Here is a 23,599-nt window from a genome sequence, read left to right as displayed (position 1 = left end):
AATCTTAGACCAGTAGAAATGTTTCCACATTTACAAAAAAAAAAAATAATAATAATAATGAAAGAAGTTATTTTCAATGAAATACATCCTCCTGCAGTGTTTGAAACCTCTGCAATATTAAGATCCTGAAAGTGAAGCTGACTTCATTGATTTTCATTTTCCAAGCAGGGAGAAACTAAAACAATTAAACAAAGAGCAAGTGTAGCAAAAACTAAATTGGATTTTAAAATTCTTTCACTCAAGGCACTCTTAGTAAAATAGGTAAAGAAATTTGTTTGCAGTGTGAATTTTAACTTGACAGTGTCCCTTTAAGTGGAAGGCACAATTAATAGATTTCTGGACAATGCCTGCACTGATTTTGTGATAGTGATTGAAGTAAACATACGCATCTGGGTATGCTTCTGGGGTTTTTGCGTGTTTGTGCGGAATCATTGATCTCCATGCTTGGCATTTCTTTCCTGAAATAGTCATAGAAGTTGTGCCACGGTAACTCTGGCCGTTGTCTTGAAAGCAATCCTCAGTGACTGGACCCTGTTCAATTACAACTGCATCTGTAATGAACAATAAAAAGCAGTACCTTAAAACTGAATTTTACTTTGATAAATGAGCACAGAAAAACCAAAACAAAAAATAAAATCAAGAAACAAGTCAGAGAGATTAGCCTGCCTCTCACAGATATCTTTTTATGACAAGATCTCATTCAGAAAGGGCATTTCTGAGGATGTCTGGAAGATTTTCATGGGTTACCTTCATGAGCCAGAGGCTGTTCCTTAGGTGCATTTGTATCTCAATTTCAATTTTGTGTTCATGGGCATGCTACATTAGAGATGCACAAAGTTTAGAATGTGGATCCAAAGTTACCCAAAGTTTGGGGACACCTGTGGTTTTATATCAGATGTATTTCTAGTGTTTGGATTGCTCTGAGCTTGCATAGGGATGATTTCCCTTTGCTTGTACTGACAGAGTTTGGGGATGTTAGTTACGCTACTGATGGAAGTCTTGGGTTGGATCTTTCAGGGGTTGGAGTTTGGAGGCCGATGTTTTTTCTTAAATTATTGCAGCTTCTATCCATTTGTTATCTATGGACACCCAGCTGGTGTATGTAAACATACTTGATAGTGCCAAGCAATTTGGGTAACCGAGATCGTATTGTACTTGTATCATTTGTAGCGTTGGTCAAAATTTGAGCCATACATTTTCTCATCGAAAATGGAATTTTGTCAAAAGCAGTATTTTTCATGTGGAAATGTCATTTTTAACAATTTGAAAAAAATTTCAATGGGAAATTTTGAAACAGAAGAAAATTTTCATTTCAGTTTTCAAAAAAAATGGGATATTTATTGAAATTTGGATTACTGTGTTTTTCTGCTTTATCTACATTTTTTCTTTCCTTGCCACTGAATGCAATAGACTTGAATGATTTCTAGGGTTTTGTTTTTCATTTTGTCCTTTTTAAAAAACTTTTTCCACACTTTTCAAAACTTCTCTGATTTTAGAAAAGATCTGATGCGGCAAAAGGAAAAATGAAACTCTGTAAGCCCACTGCTCAGTAACTTTTTCAAAGTTGAGGAAGTCAGCAGAACAATATGATATAAAATCTTTCTTCCTCACACTGCACTTTCCTACCAAACTTAAATCCTCAACAGGTTCAACCTTCTACTAATACTCAGATGTGGTTTGCAGAGTGTCCAGATCAACAAATTAATAATAATATGAATAATCAATGATTTTTTTTGAGATTGGTACAAAAAAACCCGACTGTCTCCCACTATTCCTTCAACTTCCGTATCAGAGCTGCAGCTCACTCCCCTTACCAGTGGTTACTGCTTCTGTCCCATCACAGCTGGGTATGTCACAGTATTCCCATCGTGTTTCGTTGTTGGTGGTGTAACACCATGGCTTGGTCTCACCATCAGGATTTCTACAGTAGTTTTCCTCTAAACCTCTGAAGTAAAAACACTATGTAAAAATTAGCTTCTTGTGCAAATCTGATAATGGCCAAGAACAAGAGGAGGGACATTTCCTCACCTGTTCACTATTGTATTTACTGGTGAGTCACTTCTGCAGCAAAATACTAATCAATAATTACATTTATCCATAATAGAGACAAATTACTGCAATGCATCATTGTTATGAGTCTGGTCAACATTCTACATAATAGAAGTCCATATGCTGATAGTATGAGCAGCTTTTGTGCTGTAATCCCAGGTGAATGTGTATTACAGGTTCACCAGTATATCACACTTGTACTTCTCTTGTGACAGGACACCAAGAATAGTGCAGCTAAAGCACATTGTGGAAGAGCATGATTACTGAGAAAACTTTTCTGACACTCTTATTCTACATGGAAGCACCTGGGTATGGAACACAGTAAAAGGATAGATGTTAGTAGGGAAAGGAAGAATAGGAAGAGCACAAATGCCAGAGAAGAAGATGCAAGTACATGAGGATGAAAGATGAAGAGGAAGAACACAGGAAAAATCAGAGAGCAGGATCAAGTGAAGAACTAAAGAATAACGAGAGAGCTGAAATAATATGGTGAAAAGAGAACTTAGCAATATAGCTGGAGAAAAATTGTGCCAACCTTAATATTATGTCTACATCATCATGAAATAACTGTGTTCCTTGGTACTTCCAGCAGGCACCAAATAATGAAGAGGTTTAACATACTTGCAGGGATAGTTCTCAGGAGTCCTGGCATGTTTGTGAGGAAACTGAGCACTCCAATGTTGACAAATTTTTCCTGACACAGTGACACCTATCTTGCCTCGATAATCATCTCCATTTTCTAAAAGGCACTGATGTCCTGGGCCAGAAGGTGGCAGGGGTGTAGCTATATCAGAAGAGGAAATGAATATAAACAGTGTCTTCAAAATATGTAAGCTTAACTTTGCATAACTCAGCTTAACTTTGCATAATATGTAACATGCATTTTTGTTTGTTTGTTTGTTTCCATACTGGTGAGGTTTCCAGAAGGCTGTGGCAAGACATAAACCAAAACACAGAGAAAACATCCAAATACCCCTTCTTGACTCTTCTTACTTGAATTTTAAGTTGACTTAAAATTTCCAAAAAGAATCACACTTTCTGAAGAGTGAATTCTATTCTATGCCCAATCCTCTGAAACATCTGGCGGCAACATGACCACGTTTAACCATTCATCCTTTCCTACGCCGTAGCTGTCTCCCTACAAGGGAGGTGAGGGAGGAAGGTTAGGGGAGTCCGAGAGGGAGGATGGAAGAGCAGAGATTGTCAGGGCAGGAGGTAGTGAGGATGAGGCTCTATGAGATGTAAAGAGAAGCATCACGGCAGAGAGCAAGACTTTTGGAGCTAAAACACTAATCTGGAGGGGGAAGATCTAATGGGAAGAGCAAGTCTTGGAACAAGGAGCATGAGATGGTCTGGCAGCAAAAGGAGAATACTGAAGAAAGGAACATGGTCAGAACTACTCAAGTACCTATGCAGTAAGCATTGAGAAAGGCAGGTGTCTGTCTATTAACCGTCATAGCCCACAAGCAAATATTTGGAGATGGATTCCATCCTCCATCCTCACCCCCAACATTTCCCTTCATTTTGGTCCTAGTGTCTACCTGTTGCAACTGCCTGCAGTGATAGCTAACTTGTGTTCAACAATCTCCATAAGTAACACTTACTGCAACGTGGAATGTTACAAAATTCCCAGCGTTTAGTTCGGCTGGTAGTGAAACACCAGGGCCGAGGCTCGCCATCAGGATTACGGCAATAATTCTTCTTCAGATTCTTCTCTGGAAAGCTGAAAATTTAAAGTTTAAATTAAGAATCTAATTCACTAATGGCTGACTGTATGAATTACCCCTCCTGTGACCTGAGGGGGGGGGGGGGTTCATGTCACCGGCTGTTACGGTTTATACATCAGCTGAGAGAGGGGAGTGCAAAAAAGATCTTAAAAGTTTCAGATAAATAAGGCCAGGCATCCACATTCCCCAGAAAGTCTTATGAATGGTGGCATGGTCCAATGGATAAGGCACTGTCCTGAGAGTTGAGACCTGGGTTCTACTTCTGCTCTGCTACTGAGCTGTTGTGTGACCTGGGGCAAGTCACTTAGCACCTGGTAGGCAGAGATGCTCAGCACCAACAACTCCAGTTGAGGTCACTGGGGACTCTGGATGTTGAGCATCTCTGAAATCCCTGCCCTTATTTCATTAGTATTTATTTATTGGTATTGTTTTAGCACCTAAGAGCCCCAGTGATGGATCAGGACCCCAGTGTGCTAGGTGCTGCACAAAGACAGTTGCTGTCCCAAGGCACTTACAATCTACATATAGTATAAAACAAGAGACAAGCGGAAACAGACAGATGGGGGAGCACAATAAAGCAATGAGACAATTTTTTAAAACTCTCTTGGTGCCTCAGTTTCCACATCTGTAAAATGAGGACCATGATGCTTAACACTGTAAAGTAATTAATTTGAGCTCTACAGATGAAAAGTTGTATGTAAGTGTTAGGTATTATTATTATTGTTATTAATTATTGCCAGAACTAAACCACAGAGCACTTCTAAGGTTCTTCTGTCATTACCATTTCCCCTAAGTAGAGTTTCAGATAACTTGAAGTGGCCTCCAAAGAAACAGAAAGAAAAGAGAAAGGGTTGTTTATTTACCTTTTCCATTGCTCTGAGCAGTAGCAGATTACCCTTTTTGTAGCCCTGCACTGAAACAGATCTTTTTGCCTCCCCAGACCTCTCTTTTAGGAAGGATGTTAAAAACATACCTCCCTCACACATGCACACTCCGAAAGGCTGCCTATGGTCTTAGCATGACAAACAAGCAGAACATCAAGTACATGCAAAAGTGCATTGGCTCAAATGGCCAAGGGAGAGGTTGAACAGAAAAAACCATCATCAACATGAATGAGTATCGTCAACATGAAAAAGGAAAATTACTATAAAAACCATCTAAGCATCTTTTCCTCCCTCCTCCCACTTGCCCGGCTCCATAGCCCAGTGGTCCATCTAGCTCATAGGTTACTTCATTACTGGTTATGACTTACTTTGAAGGGATGTACCCATGAGAGTGAGGCTGTTGAGAATCCCAGTGCTGGCACTCAATCCCAGACTCTGTGTGGGAAACTTTGCCATGGTAGTTTTCGCCACTGCAATGCATGCACTCTTCTGTGTGGACAAGCAGGAGTGAAAACAAAAAAAAAAAATAAACAGGCAAAAATTTAAGAATAGCACTGGTCTGGAAACTTTTCCTTTAGACCTGCCATCAGTTCAAGAGACCAATCAGAAGGCAATCCTAGACTGAAGAACTATTCTAAAATGACAAGGGTCTTTCTACTGGTGGGTGACTTCATCTTATTAATTACATTTATTTTATTTGATTTATTTGTTAAACTATTGTGTATATTTTATAATAAAAAACAATTAAAATGGTAAAACTACAATTAAAAAACTGTCTTACCCATACCATGCTGTAATGTCATTTATACTGACATCCCATCAGATGCTTCAGAACTAGTGCTACGTTATGTACATGCAAGTGTATACCACCGTTTCCTTGGGGAAAGAAAACTTCCACTGACATACTACTGGGTCTTTTTTAATACATTGATGGTTTCACAAGGTGATTTATACAATGCAATCAGCTATCCTGTCTCTCTAGATGATAATGCAAGAAGATTTCAAGGGTGCTATTAGGATACATATGTTACTGGAGAAGCTTCCTTTGCAAAATAGCTTCCTTTAAAGAGTAATTACTCAGATAATGAAGACTCTGCTTCCATGGGATGCAATATGATGACACTAAACAGCTACATTCTTCCACTTCACTCAACAATAAGACGATGGAAAGGCCAGCCCTCTGGGCTGATGTTCATTTGGCTTCCTGAACATAATCCGTTAAGTCCTACCTGAGTTCAGTAAAATTGTCTGTATGAGGCATGGAAGGAAGATAAAGGAATAGCCATAAGTTTAGAATAGAGAAATTGAACCAAGATTAATTTCTTTATGCACTGAACAAAGGAACCCTAGAAGTTCATGGTGCTTATGCTCATCAACTAAGTAAAATTTTATATGACTGCAACATTTTCAGGGCTGGCCCATGCCTTATGTCTGCATGCAAAACTCCCACTGGGGTCAATTAAAGTTGCTTGCATGACTATGATCGTCAGGTCAATCTTTCTTCTCTTTTCTTTTTTAAATTAAGCCATTTTCTAGTTAAAACAGATCAAAACGTATCTGAAACCAACTAAAAAAAAACCCTGTAATTCCTCTATATAAAATATTTATACAATTTAAATCATTCAGGGAGAAGTCCTTTTTGTGGAGAACTTTTGTGCTAAATCCTAGCTTGATCTGAATTAAAAGCACAAATGGACTTGAAGCATAAAACTGAGATCTGTATCTGCTTTTTTAACTCCCACAAATAGGAGTTTGTTCAGATCCAGATTTTTTGATCAGGTTAATCTCTAATTATGAGTGCTTTCATACCATACAATGATCTGTCAAAGAGCTGTTATAATGGAAATGTTAACTGATTCTGAAGTGGGATACTGAAACAAAACCATTGGGAAGTGGCAAAAAGCCTACATTTTAGTTTTGAAATTTTCCAGACAGAATGGTGGCATTTTGCCATGCAAGATAACATACAAGAACAAGGTCATACACAAACAAGGCACTTATTCAACAAGGTACTTATGCACATGCCTGATCTTAAGTAAATGAGTGGACCCATTGATATCAATGGGACTATTCACATGCTTAAAATTAGGCATGTGTTTAAGTGCTTTCTTGAATTAAGGCCAAAGATGATAGCCATTTTAACTGCCATAAAAATCGGCCAGGTCCTCAGCTTCTGATGTCCTTAGGGCTCAGTCTGATGATTATGAAGGGCTCAGTCTGATGATTAAAATTAGGATGTGATAATAGTGCAGTAGAGTAATATTAACTAAGAAAAGATCTCCTCCTCTCTCATTGTGAAGGGGATATGGCCTCTGGAACACATGTAGTTGTATGTTGACCTTAGGTAACCGTTTGATTACCACTGAGGCTACCCACAAGAACAATAAGGGGCCTGATCCTGCAAGTCACCCAAGTAATTTTTTTTGCAGCTTCAGTCTTAGAGTTTGCTCTCCTAGTCTCAAGTCAGGGAGCTGACATTTCCATACTTTGAAAAAAAATGTATTTGCACAACTTCACATACTTAGTGATATCGTGATGTAAAAAGATCTTTGGTAAGTGTAACCTGACCTTCACATTCTTGGATGTTACAGTAATCATATCTGGTATCAATAACTGTTGTGTAACACCAGGGTCCTTTTTCATCCTCATCAGGATTTCTGCAGTAGTTTGCCTCTAATCCTGCAGCAGGGTGTGTGTCAGGTGTATAACTGCAATAAAATAAAAATGCCATTATAGCAAAAGTGAAATGTCCTAATTTCTCAGGTGATTTTGGACTCTAGTCATACACATGAAAGACCAGGGAAATAGATTCTCCCTTTGGTTGTCCAGCATTGAAATCCTTATCTGAAGAGCTGTCATTAGTAGCCTCTTCATAGCTACTGGATGTCAGTTCGTTGATAGCACTGGGGACGGACCAACAGTTTCATGTCTACAGTTTTATAGGAAATAGGACAGCCTCAAAGTCCAAGAATGCTCTTTAACGCTTACCACTGATTGTTGCTGTTTGACTGCCCAAGTCTGAGCTCAGTCAATAACTGTCTTCTTGTTTTTCTGATGCACATAGTTAAAAAGAATAATGTTTCATAGGGAAAACTTTTCTGGGAAATGCAAAAAAGGACATTAACTAAATATGTGAGAGTTGTCAACAACTTCAATATGATACTAACACATCCTGTGTGAATGGAAGGTTAACAGTTTGATTTTGTTGACTGCTTCTCATGTAATGCCTTAAAATATTGTCATGGAAACAAGCAAGGGGCATTCCTATAGGATAACTTGTCACTTCTATCTCCTTTGCCACTTTTAACACCCATTGAAATGAATGGATGAATTCCTGGCCCCACTGAAGTCAATGAGAGTTTTGCCATTGACTTCAATAGAATTAGGATCTCTTCCAGTGAGGGCTTTGCTTGCTTAAGGACCACCAAATCTGGTCAGAAATGCTCTCTTTCAAAACATCCCTGAGATCATCTAGTACATCCCCTTGCATCGCTGCAGGATAGATTTCATAGATGCTTAGAAATATGTCTGCCTTGCAGGTCTTTGTGCGAACAGGTAGAGCTCATAGTGAGAGAGACGAGGAGGAAATGATTTCTTACCAATGAATTTGAATGCTGAACAACTTGCACTGATAATGTACACTAGACAATTATTTAATGCACATTTAATAGGCCTGGCTTGGAAAAGGTTCAGAGTAACATATGCACAAATACGAAAAGGCCATACTTAGGTTTATGAGGTTTATTTTCACTCCACTTCTGGCAGGGCACACCTTTCTGAGTTTTAGATTCTGTTCCTCTATAATCCTTCCCCGTGCCTGTCCTGCATTCTAAAAGATACACTGAAAGAAAATACATTTTTATCTCTCAGTATCATAATGTCACATCTGTTTGAATTAAATAACCATATACAGATTCTACACATGTCGATCAGCCGAAATACATTTACCCACATTCTGAATCTTCGCTGCCTCCCTCTGCCCAAAAAACATAGATGTGCTTTTGTAAAGCTCTTTAAAAATAGGTTAGTTTTCAATGTGTTCACATTCAAAAATCTGAAGAAATGAACACTGAAGTGGTCAAGTGCTGACCTGAACTCTTGTTGTTTGAATAAACTTCTGACAGTTTATATAACCTTTAGGTTTTTTCCATCTGCTAACAAATAACCAACTTTGAACCCTAAACTCCAGCCCATGTTCATTTGGGTTAACAATTTACAAATTGATATGTCCATATACTGCTTTTAATTCCTACCCCTCTTTCCAGAACACAAACTAAATTAGCTTCTGTGTTTAATAGCATGTTTAACGGAGACGTTCTGAAAAAAAATCTGCACATTTTTTCCTATCAAACACCATCTGTGGCTGTGAAAGTTAAGATAAAGAAGGGTAATCAAATCTCATTTTTGAGAGTGTAAGATGACCTCTTGTGGACAAAAGGGAATTCCATCTACAGCACTGCAAAATCATTTATGTGCCTAATGGGAAATGTTCACTTTCCTTTGACACATCTGTAGACTACGTGAATCAGTGATCTGATCTGGTTAGGCAAATCCTACATTGCTTTTCTGTAACAACATAGTTAGACAACATGATTTTATCTTTAGGAAGATACCTTAAAACTCTGTGAAAATAATAGGGTGAATTACAGTGGAACACTGCTAAAAACTCACTCAGTAGGCTACAGTTAAACCTCCAATCTCACTGAACCAGAAGTATTGCACTGTCCTAAACTGTCCTTTAGCACGGAGTTTCACAGCTTTGTGCATAACAGCCAGAGCTCCATCATGCCTTATGTCAGAGGCTGCTCTACAGAAAAAAGCTTATTGGCAATGGGAGAGTTAGATTGGATCTTTTAGTGTGGTTAGTACAAATTAAAATAAAGGAATAACCAAATCAAGAGAGCCAATAGAAGTGTTGCCAACTCCCTTGATTTTAATACTAGTCCTATGATATTAGGATTTTAATGAAAGCCCCAGGTCCTGAAAGCAAGTGATTAGATGAGAATCTCAGCTTTCAAGTTTAAAAAATACTAAATTTGTAGTTCTCATGGTAGTAGATAAGAGCTAGAAAATGTGACCTGAGTGCACTCCACAATGGCTCAAAAGCCAGAAGGAAAATAAAAATACCTCCCATTTATTATTTTTAAAAATATCTCATGATTTTTAAGCCAGTCTTCTGATTTTTGTAGCTTGACTCATGGTTTTTGAATGCTTAGGGTTGGCCGTTCTGCAATTTTCACATATTTATTGATTGGGTTATACAGTCCACTTGTTTAACAGGTAACCAACCCCAAGATCTATGGCTGAGATTTTTAAAGGATCCTAAGGGAGTTGAATGTCCAAATCCCATTGAGTTTCAGACTCCTTTAAACTCCTTAGAAAATCCCAGCCTGCATGTGGTAGGCTCGTCGCCCATCCTGATATTTTGCTTGCTAGTTCTGATTTTGAAAGTGTCCCAGACAAATTTTCAGGGTTGGCATGTCATTGTGTTGGCATCAGTGTGTGAGTTACAATGTTGCAGTGTTATGAGACTGATTCTGATTTCAGTAAGTCTTTGGTCTTTCTCTGGATTTACACCAGCGTAAACCTGAATAAGAGTCTGGTGCTCTGATTACAGTATTTACATTGTGTGAATGGGATTATTTAATTAAAGTCTTAATTTAATTTTAACAATTAATCACTTGCCCAAGTGTCCATTGATTTTTCATATTTATAGTAAAAACTACACAAGGCAAACTCTTAAGGTCCTTGCTCAGCTTTCACTCAATCCTTACTCAAGGGAAACTCTCACTGTCTTCTGGCTATAATAAAAATATCCCATACTGAAATGTTAACGAAGGACATTTACTAAATCCACTATTCTTAAACCTATTTTAATTTACTCTTGACCAGTGGTTCTCAAAAGGGGCAAGAGATGGATCATGGGTGGTGCGTGGAGCAGGGGACAGAGCCGGTCCAGCTCCACACTCCCTGGAGACGGAAGCAGCCGCCACCCACCTCCTGCAGCAGCAGCTGCCCCTGTCACTCCCGGGCATGCTCCTCGCACTGCTGCTGCCCTTGCGCTGCTGCTGCAGCTGATGCCCCCGCTTCCTGCTCTGCTGCTGGTGCTCATTGCTCCCCGCGTTGCTGTTGTCACGCTCCCTGCTTCCCGTGCTGTAGGCCCTGTTTTTTTTCTGAAAGGGGGGATTCAGGGGAAGGGGGGCACGATTGTTTGGGCCTACAGCATGGGAAGTGCGTCACCTGTTTTTTTCTGAAAGGGCCCTCCCTTTCAGAAGAGAGAATGGGGGTGCGATTGTTAGACAAAAGTCCACAGGGGGCTCCATTTAAAAGTTTGAGAACCACTGCTCTAGAAGAGATGTGGCTCAAAACTTTTGAGTATAGATTTTTAATACCAATGACTGATTAAGTCAATTTTCTATGCAGAATTTCAAAAAAAAAAAAAAAAAAAAAAAGAAGGTGGCCGGGAGTTGTATGTGCGCTATAAATCTGGAAACTCGAGCTCTAGGGTTTAGGTTGGAGTTATTGCGTCAAATGTTCTGTTGGTGTAAATAAATCCAGTGGCATTTTAGCCATTTACACCAAAAAGAATGTAACTGATAACGTTTAAGAGTCAGATGATGAGTTAATAAAGCTTGTTATTTTTCTAAATTTTGAAGTGGTTAGGTGAGAATCCGCAAAAAGCAGGACAGCTAATTCCAAAGCCAGAGAAATTTTACTTGCCTCAACTCTAAAGAAAGATATCAAGGTACAGGTATTACTACATCATCAAAAAAAATCTCCTTGACTCATTGTAAACTGGAGTTATGACACTTATCTAGCAACTACTGAAGCTACTAGCTCCTACAAATTAACCACTTCCTTGGTGTCCTACACGTTACAGCACATTATCCTGTAGGTCTTCCAGGACATGAGTGTGAGAACTAGGATGAAGTTTGATGAAGCTCACTGAAGTTTAAATTCCAGTTTTGGGGGTGTATGGACCAGATCCACGGCTGACGTCAATGAAATTAGTGGACCTATGCTCATTTACATCAAGTTTAAATTTGGTTCATTGTTTTCCTTTATGTGGTAAAAGAGACCTGTTCATGCAAACTTTCTGCAGCTTTGTATTTTAGCATATTTTTCAAACTTATCACAATTTTTAAAATGTGAAAACACGTTAGTGGTGATTGCAGCATCATTTAGCACAGGTCAATATAAGTACTACAATGAATGCTAACCAGTTTGAATGTTTAGCAAACAAGACCTTTCTTTTCGCCGAGATCTCCCACTTCAGTCAGTTGATGTTACTATGTCATTTTTCTTCCCTTGCAACTGATAGAGGTGGTCACATTTAAAAATGGAAATTTATTTTTCCCACTGCCTACCATCTATTCAGGGCTTGACTACAATTTACATTAAGGGGAGAATTAGGGAATCCAGAACTAGTCTTAAAACCCAACCACTTGTCTGAGTAAACTATAAGGCTAGAATTGAGGTTTAAAAAGGGAGCTTATCAAAAACATGGATATTTGATATTTTCTTATTGAGAGATTCATTGCTTATGGACAGACAGAATATGAAATCAAATGCCTCTTCAGTCCAATCATCCTTGGTTTTCTGGGAAATATTTAAACCACATAAACACAAATTAAGGGGTTGAAAAGAAAACATAAATATAGGAAAGCCAGTAGGGTTGAAAACTCATATAATAATAGATTCGGCCAGACCCATTAAGCAGAGTGCTGCAGACACTTAGGCGTGGAGAAATGTATCACTTTTGGCTGAAGCATGTTCAGTAAGTGTGTTCCCAAAAATAGAAAATGCTTGGGACTAGATGGAGGGTTAGAAATGCCATCTACAGCCTTTGTCTTCAAGAAGGCTGGTTTAAATCCCCCCAAGTTGAGTGTATCACCGTGTGAGGACTGTTTAGTGACCTATATGAAATTACTTTAGTGTTTTCAGTCCATTTGCCTGTGGATAAGCATCCATCTCACAGAACTCATCATCACCATAAATGGCACTAAACTAGCAACCGCAGAAGAGTGGTCAAAGACATATTTCTGTCAGATAAGCAAATATTAATGAAGTAATATCAAAATATATACATACTTCTCTTCTCAAAGAGCACTACATCTGTTCTTCTAACCAACCCCATTGTTTTGGTATTGTCAGCCAATGTAGTGCACTGTTGATCTTTAGTGGAGAATAGGAAGGCTCTGTTAAAATTGAGAGGGGAAAGCAGTGTAAAAACCAGTAATTCATTTTGTTTAAATTATTGTCTTTGTGAAATTTTTTCATTATCCATTTTAGATTTCATCAGCCCTGGCAATTTAGAGATATATTAAGCTTTCGGTTAAATTTTCAAAAGCACCTGAAGTGCCTAAATTGGACTTAGGTTCCTAAGTCACTCAGGCACTGAGCAAGGGACAGTGCTACAGATTGGCCTGTTCCCTGCTCCAACACCTCCAATGACCCAAAACCTCACAGAGACCCTTATGCACAGGACTGCCACAGGGAATCAAAGAGGGGAGATGGTGCCATTCCCTCCCTCTCAGAGTGGCCAGGGAAGTTACACCTGCCCACGCTCTAGTCCACACACATAAGTGGAGGGGACGCTCTGGCTTAGGGTGAGCAATAAAAATGTGATATCCCCAACAGGTGCTGATGCTGTATGGCAAAGGGTCTGAAGAACCTTGGATATTGGGTGTGTTAAATTGTTTGTCAGGAGGTTTATGCATCAAGATACCAAGTTTTTTTTCCCCAACACCTAGGCTAAAATTAAAAACACGGTCTTATTGGTCTCTCCTTCCATATCTTCTCTTTGCACCTACATCTCCCAGGTATTGACTTTCCAGGCATTTTTTCCTTTCCTCCCAAACCTCAGAATAAACTTAATCCCAAGGAACTCCTTAAGAAAGCATCATTAATACATAAGGCAGAATAATCAGTAGCCACAATGAGATATAGCTGCGGCACAACAACAGAAATTACCTGCAAGTGAATTTTGTTTCAGCTTCACATTTCTGGGCACATTCTTCTTTACTGTTTGTTTTATAAATCTGTTTTGTTTGACCAACTATCCAAGCACCCTCGGTTTTTACATAGTTGTCTAGTATGTCTCCTTGTGCTAAAAGAAAAAAAAAGAGGAGATTAAAAAGTTAGAATGCTGCAGTTCATATAATTTATGCTTTTAAATCCCATTTCCTATGTAACATTGGCAAGTGACGCTGTATTTAATTTGTGTGAATTTGAGTTAATGGTAACAAACTCTGAATAAGCTCCATTCTCCTGGCATGGTAAAGCCTGGCATCACAAAGAAGGCATGAGGGAATGCAATAGGACACAAGGACAGAGACGTAGCACTTTGAAGATAAGAACAAGAAGTTTGAATTTGATGCATTGGGAATGGGAAGCAGACCGAGAGACTCAAAGAGGTGGGGAAGTGACATGGAGTGAATAAGAAACAAGGAAGATGATTCTGATAAGAGTATTTTGGAGAGACTGGAAGGATGGGAGTGATGTGAAACAATGACTCTCCATTAGTGACTATCCAATGGAGTCAATGACTATCCCATTGAATATGTAGTCAGTTCAGTTTTATCTGTCACATCTTCTTGGTTGTCTGTCTCCAGATGTTTTGAGTGGAAACAAGACAACCTCAGTCATCAGGATATCACTATGGCCACTTACAATGACAATGTTTATTGTTGTTATAATATCTCAAGACCTAAGCAGATTTAATAGTCAAGCTGTCAGGTTGTGTCTTTGATTGCAATGAGTTAACACAAAATTGTGAATTGGTAAATAAATTAATTTGGCAGTTTCTGAAAGCTAGACCTGCATGTTAAATGTGTGGGATGAATATGCTAATATGTTTTACATATGCATGAACCAATTAACTCCAAGATGTTCAATTACATTCATCCTTGTACAGGAACTTTCTTCCTAATTAATTTTCCTCTGACGTCTATAAAAATTCTAAATGTCTATTAATCAGTTAGACAATTGTTTCTTTGTTGTTTTTAGCAGCAGGATTACAGAGAGGTTTTTATCATTTCCTTTTCAAATGAAGATATTCTTGATAAATGTTTGATACTGAGACTTATTCGGTCTGTGTGAAATTCACCCCTAAGCAGAGAGTGAGCCCAATGCCCATACATCACTCAAATCCATCTACACCTTATGCTAACCCTCTGCACAGGGTCACTGTGCACATGAACTACAGTCTCATAGAAGCTGATTTGAATTAGCACCTATGGGGCCTGATTCACTGCTGCATTACTCCAGTTTTATGCCAGCATAACTCTACTGAAATTAAAGGAGTTTTGAGGGTTCATATAGTTACAGACACACATACTGCCCATATTTATATTATACCAAACATTTTTTGTTGCAGTTCTCAAAGTAAGTTTATCTCCTCGGTAGTTAAGTCATGCATCAAGGAGATTGTTCTGTAGGTGCCAGAGGGGGTGGCTCAGCGATATAAGAATTCAAACATCTGAGAAAATCCCTAACCTCTGGGAATCCCATATCTACCCTACCTTACTTGATAAGTCTTTGTGGAGTCCTTGCTGGTGTGCCTTCTCCTGGAGTTTTCATGGAAGTGCCACAGGTAAGGGACACTTCTTCTCAAGTCTCCCAATCTGGGTATGTGGGGCACAAAGCACCTACCTTTCCCAGCCCATTCATTGACTGTTGTCACACACCAATTTTACACTGGTTTAATTCCACTGATTTCAGTGAGCGACTTCCAATTTACACCAGTGTAAGGCTATGTCTACACTGACGGTGACAAAGTTGCTGCTGTCACACCAACTTATCTGGATCGACTGAGTGGTCAGTGAAGACTTGCTCAGTCGATCCAGAAGTCGATGTACTAAAACCACTTCCACAAGTGGCGCAGTGCAGTGAAGACGGCGCGCAGAAGAGAAGCACAGAAGTTGACAGGAGTTACACAAGTTCTTTGTGTAACTCCCGTCGACTGCTGCCGAATCGTCAAGGTAAGTGTAGACCAAGCCTAAGTGAAGGCAAAATAAGATCCAGAGTATCACCTATGAGAGGAAATATTCTAATCCTACTGCCAGCTACTATCCCTACCACCCACAATCCATAGCAAAGTAGCTAGGGTCCAGTAGTTAGTGACCTAGGCTAGTATTTGGGAGACCTGGGTTCAAGTTGCTGCTCTGCTATAGTCTTTCTGTATAACCTTTGGCATATCACTTACCTCTCTGTGCCTCAGTTCTCCATCTGTAAAATGGGGATAATAGCACTATCCTACCTCAATTTTTTGAGGGTAAATATATGAAAGATTGTGAGGTACTCAGATACTATAGTGACAGGGCCATATAAGTACCTTAGATAGATAGCTGGAGAACTTGATGTATCCCTAGTATCCTACTGCAGGATTATGGGGCAATGGAGGTTTATGGGACCACCTATGGTTTGCTCATCTCTAATCTCAAGTTCCATCCGTTCTTCAAAGCAGTCCAACTTCAGATATTCATTGCTTTCTCTGATCATACAGGAAACTTCTCCATTCTTACTCATCAGTGTCATGGATAGAAAATAATATTTGCTAACATCTTTGTACTGACAGAGCTGCTGCTTTTTTTTCTTTTTGTAATCCAAAATGCATATTTTAACTGATTTAAATTGAGCACAAATAAGTTTGAAAGGTGTTTGTAAGCTAATTTTGGCTGAACTGGTAACAGACAAGAGAATATGACTTAAATTGCTTGACAAAGATTGCAAAATACTAACAAAACTACTGATCTCAAAATACAATAGGCCATGCATTATTTTACCTAAGGTCCAATTTGTTTTAAACCCAGAAATGGCACAAGGAAATTAGTTAACAGACCAGTCAAATATCTGGAAGTAAACTGATCTGTTCGTTATATACATGTTATTTATAAATGTTCCGATACCAATCCAGAATACATAAATGACTTTCATTAAAGTTCTGAGAGGTATCAGTGTGTCTCGCTAGTTTGGGATGTGTGAGGTTGTGATGGTAAAGCCGAGCAAATGTCTTTTCAGGTTTTTTTTCTTTAAAGATTTTAGAAATCATAGACTCATAGGACTGGAAGGGACCTCAAGAGGTCATCTAGCCCTGTCCTCGGGACTCATCGCAGGACTAAGTATTAGCTAGACCATCCTTGACAGGTGTTTGTCTAACCCGCCCTTAAAAATATCTAATTTTAGATTCCACAGTCTCTCTAGACAATTTATTCCAGTGCTTAACTACCCTGACAGTTAGGACGTTTTTCATAATGTCCAACCTAAACCTCCCTTGCTGCAATTTAAGCCCATTGCTTCTTGTCCTGTTGTCAGAGGTTAAGGAGAACAATTTTTCTCCCTTCTCTTTGTAACAACCTTTTACGTACTTGAAAACTGTTGTCATGTTTCCCCATAGTCTTCTCTTCTCCAGACTAAACAAACACAATTTTTTCAATCTTCCCTCAGAGGTCATGTTTTCTAGACCTTTTAATAAATTTTGTTGCTCTTCTCTGGATTTTCTCCAATTTGTCCACATCTTTCCTGAGATGTGGCGCCCAGAATTGGACACAATACTCCAGTTAAGGCCTAATCAGTGCGGAGTAGAGCAGAAGAATTACTTCTCATGTCTTGCTTACAACACTCCTACTAATACCTCCCAGAATGATGTTTGCTTTTTTTGCAATAGTGTTATACTGTTCACCCATTTTTAGTTTGTGATCCACTATGACCCCCCAGATCCCTTTCTGCAGTATCCTTCCTAGACATTCATTTCCCATTTTGTATGTGTGCAACTGATTGTTCCTTCCTAAAAGGAGTACTTTGCATTTGTCCTTATTGAATTTCTTCCTATTTATATCAGACCATTTTTCCAGTTTGTCCAGTTCATTTGAATTTTAACCCTATCCTCCAAAGCACTTGCAACCCCTCCAAGTTTGATATGCTCTACAAACTTTATAAGTGTATTCTCTATGCCATTTTGAAAATCATTGATGAAGATATTGAACAGAACTGGACCCAGAACTGATCCCTGCTTGATATGCTTTTCCAGCTTGACTGTGAACCACTGACAACTACTCTCTGGGAATGGTTTTCCAACCAGTTATGCACTCACCTTATAGTAGCTCCATCCAGGTTGTAGTTCCCTAGTTTGTTTATGAGATGGTCATGTGAGAACAAAATGAAATTATACTGATAAACTATGATAAACTAGCAAGGGCTAATGACATTTCTGTTATGACAACATTTAGAGAGACAAGGTGGGTGAGATAATATATTTTATTGGACCAACTTCTGTGGAGTTGTAGGTAATCAGAGGGTTATAGATGGTGAGTCCTCTGGGGATGATGTTTTGTTTCTTGCATTTGCTCAGTAAGCAGATGTCGCTGTTCTTGTCTAATTGGATGTCCATCCTCGTGGCTTCCGCCAGTTAAGGACAAAAATGGAGTTTACTGCCAGAATATTGATGTACAACATAAGTGCTGGCGTAAGCAATTTTGTGCATTAATGAACAGATCCCCACCAAGATGTAAACTGCAACTTAATCCAACAGTGAACATGGCAGACAACAGGCTGGTGACATTAGAGGAAATGATGATTGTGGTCAAATGGTCATGAAGTGATAAAGCACCTGGTCTTGATAATATTTCATTAGAACTGAAAAGGAGGCCCAGATTTAGTTCATTGGCTTCAGAGAGTTGTCTTCTATGTTTGAGAAACTGGTCATATTCCAGAAGATTGGAAAAGGGACTGCTTCATCCCTTTTTTTAAAAAAGGAGAGTGATCACCTTGCTCAAATTATAGAGGAATAACACTGCTGTCCGTCCTAAGGAAGTATTGATGATCAGACTGCTGAACCAACTGAAATACTGTTTCAATCCAAAAATGAGAGACAACCAATGTGGCTTCTGCTTAGCTTGATCTACCATCTATGTTATACATGCACTGTGGAATGTTATTAAAAATCACTCAGGTGACAAAAGGAAGTTATCATCATGTATATAGACTTTGCAGCTTCATTCATTCTTTCATTGATCAGCACTGTGGATACTGCTGTGCCAACATGGAATGCTTAAGGATTTAGCATGCCTTGTGGAGGAACTGTACATCAGTGCATTTATCTGTGTAAGCATCAATGGTTGTATTACGGACTGGTTCTTGGGACTATCAGGTGTATGCCAGGTATGTGTTCTCTCACCTACATTAGTTAATGTTCTAACAGATTATCTGATGACAAAGCTGACTGACACCAAAGTATGAGGTGTGAAATTTAAAGATTTATCTTTACAGCATCCTGAGTATGCAGCTGTATTGCTTTACTACTGACCAACTATGGCTAACGCTGAAAGAGCTGGGCAAAACTGCAGAATCTATGGAACTTAAGATCAATGGTGATATAACCAAAGCTATACTGTGATGGAGTCTGTGAGTCCCACACTGGTGAACTAAGGGTTAAAGAACAGCACTGGACCCAGAAGGCCCCACCCACCTACACCTTCTGGGCATGCTCACGTTGGAGGCTGGGCTCAAAAAGGAGCAGCTCAGCTCAGTCTGGGTGGACAAAGCAGAGCAGGTGTGTGCTGCAAGCTGCCGCAGAGAAGCTGATGGGGCTCCACATAGCCATAGTTCCCACAGCCAAGCGACCATAGGCCTTTCACCCCACAGAGTTCAAGAATGACAGGTCGCCGCTGATAGAGGAAGACCCTCTATTTATTGCAGTTTTATTCTAAGTCTGTGGAATTCTCTAACATTAAAAAGATGTTACTTTCTTATTCAGAAAATGGGAACAAAGATTCACATTTAGAGCAGTTTGAGAGGGCAAATACTGGGTATGGTTCTTGATTACATTGGGGCCAAATCCTATAAACCCCTCATCATATGAATATTCCTCACTCACAACAATAGTCCCTTTGATTTCAATTGGGACTATTCATGTCAGTAAGGAAAACTCAGAAACTAGAATTTAAATTCACTTGCATATGCTTTAACATCAAATAATGACTATAGTTTGCTGTAGAAGGGCTCTGCTGTAATATTTCTAAATCCTAACTTCCAATAGCTAGCCCTGGTCTACACTGACCTGGCGATTCAGCGGCAGTCGACGGGAGTTACGCAAGCTATGCTGTGCTTCCCTTCTGCGTGGGGTCTTCACTGCACTGCGCCGACGGTACTGCGTTCCCCTCGACGCAGCGCTACACCAATTGAGGGGGTGGTTTACCAGCGTCGACTTCTGGATCGATTGAGCGGGTCTTCACTGACCACTCAATTGCTCCAGATAGGTCAATCTGACGGCGGCGACTTTGTCGCCGTCAGTATAGACATACCCCTAGAATCTATTCATTCCTTTTTACAAGTAATTATAATTCTTTTATACCTCTCAATCCCATACAATCCCACACACAACACATCCCTGTTTTCTTGTTATCTTTCCTTACAATCTCTATCAAGATAAAGTTATTATATAATCATATGAACTATATTGACTTGATTGTTAATCTTACTTTTAAAACTGCTAACGCAGCAGTTCATGTTGGCATATACAATGTCTATAGGAGAAAATGCCATCAGGTTTTGATATCTGAGGCAAATGTTACTTGCACAGCACACAGTACTTATACAAAATCTCCATTGCATTTGCTGATCTGCGTAAACCAAATACGTATTTTAAAAGCTTAACATATTGTCTAGCATCTTTTATAAATCCTCTTGTTTTTATCTTTTGAAAAACTAATCTTATGGCGTCTAGACTACTGAAGATTAAATTCCAATCTATTGAAATGCTTTATTGCTCCACACAAATCAGTAATTACAAGAAGCAGGCAGTAGAAGAGACTAAAATCTCCATGGTACAATGGGAGGTTTTCTTTTGTTTGTGCTTTTTTAAAAACTTGGGATTTAAAAACAAACAAAAAAACTATAATATTGTACTAAATAAATCAAAATCAGACAGGTCTGGGATATTTTATAGTAATTGATGTAATAAACAGACCTCAAACCTGTTCCTAAGCCCACTGAAGGCCCTAGGAGTCTTTCCATGGACTTAAATGGGTTTTATATTAGGTCTGTATTGGCCTAGTTTTCAAAGTTGCCGAGCACCTGCAGCTCCCATTGGATTCCATGGGATTTGGAGGTACTCATTACCTCTGAAAATCTGGCCACTGGTAAATCTGTTGCAGAATTCATTAAGTCATTTGTTCAACATAAAATCATTGAAGAGTGGTTCATCATTTTTCCTGGAACATGAGCAAACAGTAGGAGAAATATGTGAGATCTCTGCTCCCACCGGGTCTATGTCAGAAGTTTCACAATTTACACCATTTTGTGCTGCCAAATCTTTCATCTTATGCTTATTGAACATGGTATGACAAAATTGCAAACAACTCAACGTGAGTATTATTGTTCATTCTAAGGGATGCATGGTACAACACAATCACAAAAATTAGTGACTATCCTAGTGGTACATTACATTGAATCAGAAGAACACATACATCCGGAAATGAGACATATATAATATTATATACAACTATATACAATATAGTGTATAATACATAACAGTTATTTTAAGTGTAGAGGTGACTAAACCAAAATGTAGATTTGGAAATTCTGGAGCTTTGAAGGAATCCACAATCAGAAGAACTAGGCTTTGGATAGAAATGTTGGGGCTGGCACTTACTCTTTTAATGGGAAACCTAATCTCTGAACCCAAATACTCAAACATTTGCAGTGCTTAAAGGCGGGGTGTGGTGGTCCCCAAGGGATCGCAGACCTGGCAATAATAACAGTGATAATAATCAAGCCAGGTCACTGAAGGGTGCATTTTAAGCACTGCTTAACAAAAATGCTGCTCCCAGATTATGATAGACCTGCCTCCTTCCGCTCCCACCTCCCACCACAAACACATTTTTTTCAGGCCACTTTAAGCACTGCTTTGAAGCACCTGAAATCCAGGTAGAATATGAATTTGCAGTTTGAACCCATCCCAAATACTAACAGCAGCAGCTAGTCAGGACAGCAGGGAGCACTTCCTGTAGGTGAAACGCTTTATCACAGATCCTTCAGAAAGGAGCAAGCAACAAACAGATTTGAGAGAAGGTAAGTGACCCTGGGCTGTGCTGCTTTCACACAGATATTTAAATGCTAGGAAAGTTACTAAGTGCACTTTTAAGTACATAGGACAACGTTTTCAGACTTCGGTGCCTGAGGTTTGTCAACTAAATAAACTGGCCTGATTTGCAGAGTTGCTGCACCACCACAGCTCCCATTTTCCTCTCTAGGAGCTGTGGTTGCTCGGCACCTCTGCAAATCAGGCCCTTTTAATTAGGTGCCTAAATATGGATTTGGGTACCTAATTTCAAACACCACATTTGAAAATTTTGGCCAGAATCTCACATTGATTAAAATGTAATATAAATAAACCTTACCTGGGCATAGAAATAAAAGTAACAGAAAGACATCTTTGCTAATCCCCATTTTGGGACAGGCTGGCTCTGTGCTGAAAGCTGTGTTAATGCTGTGTCAGTTTTATTGACTCACATTCGACTTAGACAGCATCAAACAAACAAGATAGTCAAATTAAGTTAATCATTCTCCCAGTTCTGTGACCCACTCTGCAACGATCTAAATGTTCAAACATTACCTTGAATTGAAGATCTTACAAAATAATGTTTAAATGTTTGTATTAGATGCTGGGAAAAGATGAAAGCACTCCTGTATCATACATGGCATGCTGTAGCTCTGAAACCGTCAGGCCTCATTTTGCTAACCTAAAGAAAAGGATAGCATTACTGAAAAATACAGGAAATGCCACTGAGCAGACTGCAAATAATTGCTATTCTGTGTCTTCAATGCCAAGACCCTTATGCTAATCTTACACTGCTCTATTAACATAAATGCAGCTATTTCTGATTTATACCAGTGTAAGTGAGAAGAAAATTGGGCAAAAATGATGTTAGCTGTGTTATATTTTCATTCTACAGTTTGATCAAAGAAATTCCTCTCATTATAGTTGCATCTTAGATATACTCTAGGGTTGGGTTTTGTTGTTGTTCACTTAGGGAGGAGCATTTGTGGATTTTTGTTTTGTTTTAATTCCAGACATGCCAATAAACACTATTAACCTTGGGTCTATGAGATCTACGTAGCTACAGTGGGGCTCCTCCTTTCCGCAGACCTAGCCACACCCACACAAAATCCTCTACCCAGAGTGCCTCACCCCTGTGCTCACCCATCTTCCAGACTGATTGCAACACTAGCAGAGATGGATTTCCTAAGTGTCCTCTCTTTCAGAAAAATTGCACTTCAACACTGTTTTGTGGCCTTCGAGACTGTGTTGGATTGGTAGGGGGAGCCTCACCTCAAGCTGTGCAGTTAAATATGCAAGTAACTCACCAGAGCCTGAGGGGGAGAGAGTATCGAACTGGCAAAGGTGGGGTGAGAGTGTAAATACATAAAGGAAAGGCCCATGTAGATTGCAAGGGAGCTGGATGGGACTCCACGTGTGTCACTTTGCATAGAGTCCCATAAAGCCTAGAGCTGTCCTGTCTGTGGCTCTGTGAAGCACTCTTACTTTCTGGACAGGATCCTTTAATACCCTGCTATTGAACTTCCTGACACAGTGGAAATTATTCCTAGAGGAGGATCCCATTAGAGGCTCCAGAGATCCCTGGTAGCAGACTAGAGAAACATGATCTTCATTAATGCCAAAGATTAGTCCCATTGGAAGAGAAGATGAGTTGTGGAGGAGGTGGAAATCAGTCCAGGGAGGTAGCTGGTAATTGAAGGAGGAAAGGATTTATTGTTGTTACAGAATGGGGAGAGAGAAGAGAGAGGGGTAAGTAAACAGCCATATGTTCTTCACTTGAAACTGCGTGCATGGCTGTGGGACCAGGGTTGAGGCACTATTATTTCCAGGAAAAAAGCAGAAAGTGAAGAATAGAAAATACCATAAACTTCAATAGTGGA

General features: G+C 39.3%; 1 protein-coding gene across 1 annotated transcript in view; it reads right to left on the bottom strand.

Annotated features, from left to right (window-relative positions):
- LOC137161510 (plasminogen-like) overlaps positions 1–22,180 on the bottom strand; it is a 32,123-nt gene extending 9,943 nt beyond the window's left edge. The window contains exons 1-10 of the mRNA XM_067560826.1: positions 22,060–22,180; positions 13,634–13,769; positions 12,752–12,858; positions 8,387–8,501; positions 7,229–7,368; positions 5,029–5,149; positions 3,654–3,772; positions 2,671–2,833; positions 1,815–1,945; positions 386–551 (exon numbers count right to left, since the gene is read on the bottom strand). Of these exons, the coding sequence (XP_067416927.1) occupies positions 386–551; positions 1,815–1,945; positions 2,671–2,833; positions 3,654–3,772; positions 5,029–5,149; positions 7,229–7,368; positions 8,387–8,501; positions 12,752–12,858; positions 13,634–13,769; positions 22,060–22,108 (1,247 nt within the window). The 5' untranslated portion in view covers positions 22,109–22,180. The remainder of the gene's footprint in view (positions 1–385; positions 552–1,814; positions 1,946–2,670; positions 2,834–3,653; positions 3,773–5,028; positions 5,150–7,228; positions 7,369–8,386; positions 8,502–12,751; positions 12,859–13,633; positions 13,770–22,059) is intronic.
- Positions 22,181–23,599: the final 1,419 nt, after the last annotated feature.

Source organism: Emydura macquarii, unplaced genomic scaffold (genome assembly GCF_026122565.2).
Source record: "Emydura macquarii macquarii isolate MOO-44397 ecotype Brisbane River unplaced genomic scaffold, CSIRO-AGI_Emac_v2 contig_2308, whole genome shotgun sequence".
NCBI lineage: Eukaryota > Metazoa > Chordata > Testudines > Chelidae > Emydura > Emydura macquarii.
Note: the sequence above shows the minus strand (reverse complement) of the source record. Positions and strands in the feature narration are given on the sequence as shown.